The sequence below is a fragment of the Euprymna scolopes genome, chromosome 33 (assembly GCF_053919585.1).
Source record: "Euprymna scolopes isolate OS-2025 chromosome 33, ASM5391958v1, whole genome shotgun sequence".
Taxonomy (NCBI): domain Eukaryota; kingdom Metazoa; phylum Mollusca; class Cephalopoda; order Sepiida; family Sepiolidae; genus Euprymna; species Euprymna scolopes.
In genome coordinates, this window is record NC_136514.1 from 72,314,653 (window position 1) to 72,319,652 (window position 5,000).

The following is a 5,000-nucleotide window of genomic DNA, read 5'->3' on the forward strand; positions in this document are numbered from 1 at the left end:
AACCGAATTATTGTCGTGAATACAAAGGTCCGCCAAGCATGAGTGAATTTCGAGATGCGATTTGGGACGGACTAAATGCCTTTCTCGATGATTCAGCTGATTTAGTTGGTAAATATCAAGTTTTTCACTATTTTTTCTGATAATTTTCAAGAATACTGTACATAGCTTTTAGTGTTTCAACACTAGATAGAGCAATTAAAAACAAGAAAGAAGCACGAGGAAAATGTAAATAGAATAAATCACAATATTATTTTATCCATCAGAAATTCAAGAACAATAATAAAGATAAATACTTAACCCATGGATTTTCAAAAACAGATTCTATTCGTAAAATTCCTTACTAGTAAATTTGAAAATATGTTAAAATCTTTTTGTCAACTTGAAGGCATTTTTTATATAACAAAAGATAAAAAACTTCAATCAACTAATTAATCAGTCAACAACATCATTAATTAAATTGGAATCGTGATGCCCAAAAAAGAAGGATGTGAAATCCAAGTGTAAATGAATTATAATGTAATAAAAAAAATCGTGAAATTTGCAAGAAATTAAACATCTGCAAAAGAAATCCAAAAATCCAAAAAGTTCGTTAAAATAGATCGAAAATCAAAAAGATATAAAGTGTTTGTAGAGAATCAACTTATAAATAAATACAATTTCTTAGAAAACCGAGTTTGTTTGTATTACATTATTTAAAATCTTAAAAATATCAAAAGAACTTTTTACATGTTTACATTTTTTTTAAATACGGTATTCCCTGAGGTATTCTTTGCTAAACTATATTTTTGGTCTATGACATATTTAAAATCTTTTTTAAAAAACGCATTTTTTTTTTCAATACGTTCTGATATATTTTATTTATTTTATTTTATGACCCTAATCTATAATTGCCCCTCATGACCCTGGATAAAATTAAAAAAAAAAAAGAGTTTAGTGATGTCTTCAGAATTTATGAAAAATTTAACCATTATTGAAACTTATTTAAATACACTACGAGGTGCGTTCAATAAGTAATGTCCCTAACTCACTTCTCATTGCAGTAGAGCAACGAAACTTGCCACAGTTGTTAGTCATTCTCTGTATAGGAACCACTCAGAGTTATGCATTTCTCCCATTGGTTAATGCATGCAGTTTTCGTTCCGTTCTAGTCTAAGAAAACTATAAGCATGACCTTTCCAATTGAAGACTGCGATCTTGCCTCTTTGGAGGTGGTTAATCTGTGCTTCCACTACATTGATTGAGCCTTGGTTTCTGAATCATAGTCATAGACCTAGGTTTCTTCCTATGTAATCAAACTTTTGAAAAACTTTTAATCGCTTTCTTGGTTTATTTCAAAATTCATCCTTGAGCACTCGACACATTCTCACTTCTGGAAAAGTTGTCGGAATCCTGGGAATCTATCTGGTAGATATCTTATGCATATGCAAATGATGAGGAATAATAGCTTCCAGAGACCCTGTACTAATCGTGATGCTTTGGGATATTTTGGGAATAGTCACGCGTCGATCTTCCAAAATGGCAGCTTCAACTTAACTGACAGATGCCTCATCAATGGCAACAGAGGGAGACCAAGTCACAGATTTCTGGCCATGTTTCAATTCACGATGCCAGTATTTTACATCATCATACACTGCAGCATAATTACCGGACATTTCTTGCATTTCAGCGAAGCTTCCTGTAGTGTGCGTCTTTTCAAATAAAATAATCCAGACGTTTGCGTGACACTCAACAGGTTATGTTTCACGCCTAAATCAGAAACAGCAATCTGTTTAAAGCTGTAATTCGCCACATAACTCATATGTAGATCATTACACATACACATTTTAGCTAACTCAGATAACTAAAAGTGGATCAGGGCGATTATTTACTGAACGCCTCTTGTAAATGTTAACATACCTATTTCTATAACACAAACACACAAATTTGGCTTATATATAGAAACTGACAAATAAATATATAAGGCGAAGGGAAGAAGAGCAAATGCTCTTTGTAAATGTCATATCCGGGTTGAAAGAGGTACACTGAATCCGATTTCGTTTTTCCCATGGATCTGTTTTTAAAATTTCCAAAACATTTATATGTGCATTTTAAAAATCCCGTGAAATAGATAAATATTACAGATCAGTTACTTTTCAATTAGCGGCTAACCTTACGGGTCACATTACCAACGACTGAACGTTCTCATTAGCAACGATAATTAGTGAATTATGTACTTTGCTTTATTGCATTCTTATTATTACGAACCAAAAATTAATTCAAAACAGTCAGATTTCCTTTTTTAATTATCTTATCATTTTGGTTAAGCTGGGGATGTGTCATCCTACCGGATGCCAGACATAGTGATCTCTTATATTTCAATTCAATTTTAAATTTTAATTATCCATTTAAGTGTAATTGTTTCTATCTCTCTTGCACTTGATTAATAGAGTAAATTCGCTGGAAAGTTTTTGAAATTCTATTTTATTAGTTTGTTTGCTCCTCGAATTACTGAAATGATGGAGATCTTCCTAAGATTCCAGTTTCTTTTTATATCATACATAAGACCTGAGTGATTGTTATCTTTTTTTTATATTTTCACCACAAACAAGGCACATTGCCAATTTTTGATGTAGTACTATCAGTGACATAATCTACAGAGGCACTATGTAGGGAGTTGGGAAGCAAGATGTATGTTCACGTTACACTTGAACTAATGCATATCAGCACAGTTGAGGAAGTAGGGACCCGGAAGGGAGTTCTTAAGTCTAGCAGTTCTGGAAAAAAACTACTGGAGTAGAAAGCTCTTACATCTAGGGATCTCTACTGTATAGGGATATTATTAAGCTGCTTGTCGGGGGGGGGGTATTTACGTCGAGAGGGTACAAGTGCCTGCAGCTCGTCGGAGCATTCATCATTAAAATACATTTCGTCGATGGGACAGAGGCTGAAGCTTAGATGACAGTTCAAGACCTATCAGGTTGGTGACCCTCTTTTGAACCTTGTTTAGGAGTGAGAGACTAGTAGCAGATGCACCAGCTCAAATATGACAACAATACTCCATACATGAGCGAATGGTGGCCTTATAGAGGTACATGATACTTTCAGGCGTTAATAGTTTTCTAGCACGGTAGAGAACGTCTACCTTTTTCGCAGCGGTCATGGGAATGCTCTCGATGTATCTGTTCCATATCATGTTTCCTGTGAACGTTAGGCCGAGGAGTTTAAAAGAAGTAGTTTCAGGTAATGAGTATGGCCATTGTTATTGGTGGTAGAGAAGGTTTCTTGTAATTATTGAAGGAAACAAGTTTAGTCTTGGCAGCATTGAATGTGACCATTCATTTTTGTCCCCATTCCACTACAGATTGGAGGTCTCCTAGTATTTCTGCTTTTTCTTTTGATATGTGTTCATTTGTTTTCCTGTCGTGCCTGTTATAGAGCATGGTGTCACCAGCATATATACCCATCTCAAAGACAATTTTGTCAGGGAGGTCATTTATGAATATTAGGAATAATAAAAGGTCCAAGAATAGACCCCTGAGGTACTCTCGCATTTATATCATATTGCTTGGATCCACGACCGTCGAGGACAACCTGGATTTTTCTCTTACTTAAGAAGGATTTAATTATGTTAAGTATTCGTCCAGTGATACCGTATGATATGATTTTCCTGAGAAGATCCTCGTGCCATACCCTGTAAAAAGTTTTAGATATATCTACAGATACCGGTCTACCCTCCCCTGCTATGCCCAGTGAATGGTATATACATTCAGAGATTACAGTTAGGATATCTACTGTAGGACGGGCTTGCCTAAATCCATATTGTTGCTCGGTCAGAAGTTTAGCACCTGTAATGGACTAGAGCTTGGTTTATCTTTTTATTCTCAGTTCTGTTCACCAAGTATCATTGGAAACACAAACTAAGGGGCTTTTCTGTGAGATCCTAATTTCTGCGACTTGATACGTTTCCTGTCATCTCTACGGCTATTTTACTCTTGTACATTTTTCTAACTTCTATAAACTTTTGTCTATTTGTATTCAACAAATAAAATGTCATTTATGAAGAAAGACGTTGTTTTTCGTTTTCATTTTACTGGTATTAACTCCAGGTGGCCGCATGGTGGAAACAGCCAAATATACGTCTGATCTTGTTGACGAAAGTTTTCAAATAGAGTAAGCGTCACTATGTATTTAACGTGCTTTTTAATTAAATAAATTGGTCATATCAGATAAAATGTTATTTTCCTTGTAATATATATATATATATATATATATATATATATATATATATATATATATATATATAAGTGAAAGTGTCCGTGTATCTGTGTATCTGTGTGTCTATGTATCTGTATGTCTGTGTGTCTGTGTACATTTCCCTACGCAATAATTCTGTCAATTTTTAGTCTACAGACTCGAAATTTGATATACAGGTTACTGAGATTTGGGAAAATCGATGTGATCGGTTTTTGACAGAAATTTGGCGATTAAGGGGTCAAAGTTCAACGATTTGACCTTTGAGAACTCTGCGAAACTCCTCCGACAATTTTGGGTCTACTCACTTGAAATTTTAGATATAGGTTCCTTGGACATGGATCTAACTTAATAACTTGATTTGATCGCAAAACAATAACTTTTAAGGGGTCATAATAGAGATCAAAGTTTAAAAAAAAAATGACCTCTGCGGTCTCTTCCAAATTACTCAGACAATTTCTGGTCTAAATATTTTAAATTTTACATAAAGGGTATTCAGACATAGAGCAAGCTTTTTCATCAGTTTGGGTCGAAAATTTTTAGTTACTAATATATAAATGCATGTATGTATGTCTGTTTGCATGTCTACCTTAAACTTTCAATAGAGGCGACAGATTTTACCAAGATCAGTATCGTTTTAAAGTTCGATCTTTCATACGACAAATATCGAAAAATTGGCTAAAAACATTAATATCTTCCCTTTCATCTAGCCACTTTTCTACAGAGGGGGGTCACTTTTTTCGCCGATATTTTTGAAAGTTATCCTCTCC

At 34.3% G+C, this 5,000-nt stretch overlaps 1 protein-coding gene across 2 annotated transcripts in view; it reads left to right on the forward strand.

Moving 5' to 3' along the window:
* The window catches only part of LOC145258295 (glycerophosphocholine cholinephosphodiesterase ENPP6-like), a 148,337-nt gene that overhangs the window by 105,451 nt on the left and 37,886 nt on the right, over nt 1-5,000 (forward strand). For both annotated transcript variants that reach the window (XM_080116331.1, XM_080116332.1), the window contains exon 3: nt 1-108. This exon is cut by the window's left edge and continues 58 nt beyond it. In XM_080116331.1, the coding sequence (XP_079972457.1) occupies nt 1-108 (108 nt within the window). The remainder of the gene's footprint in view (nt 109-5,000) is intronic.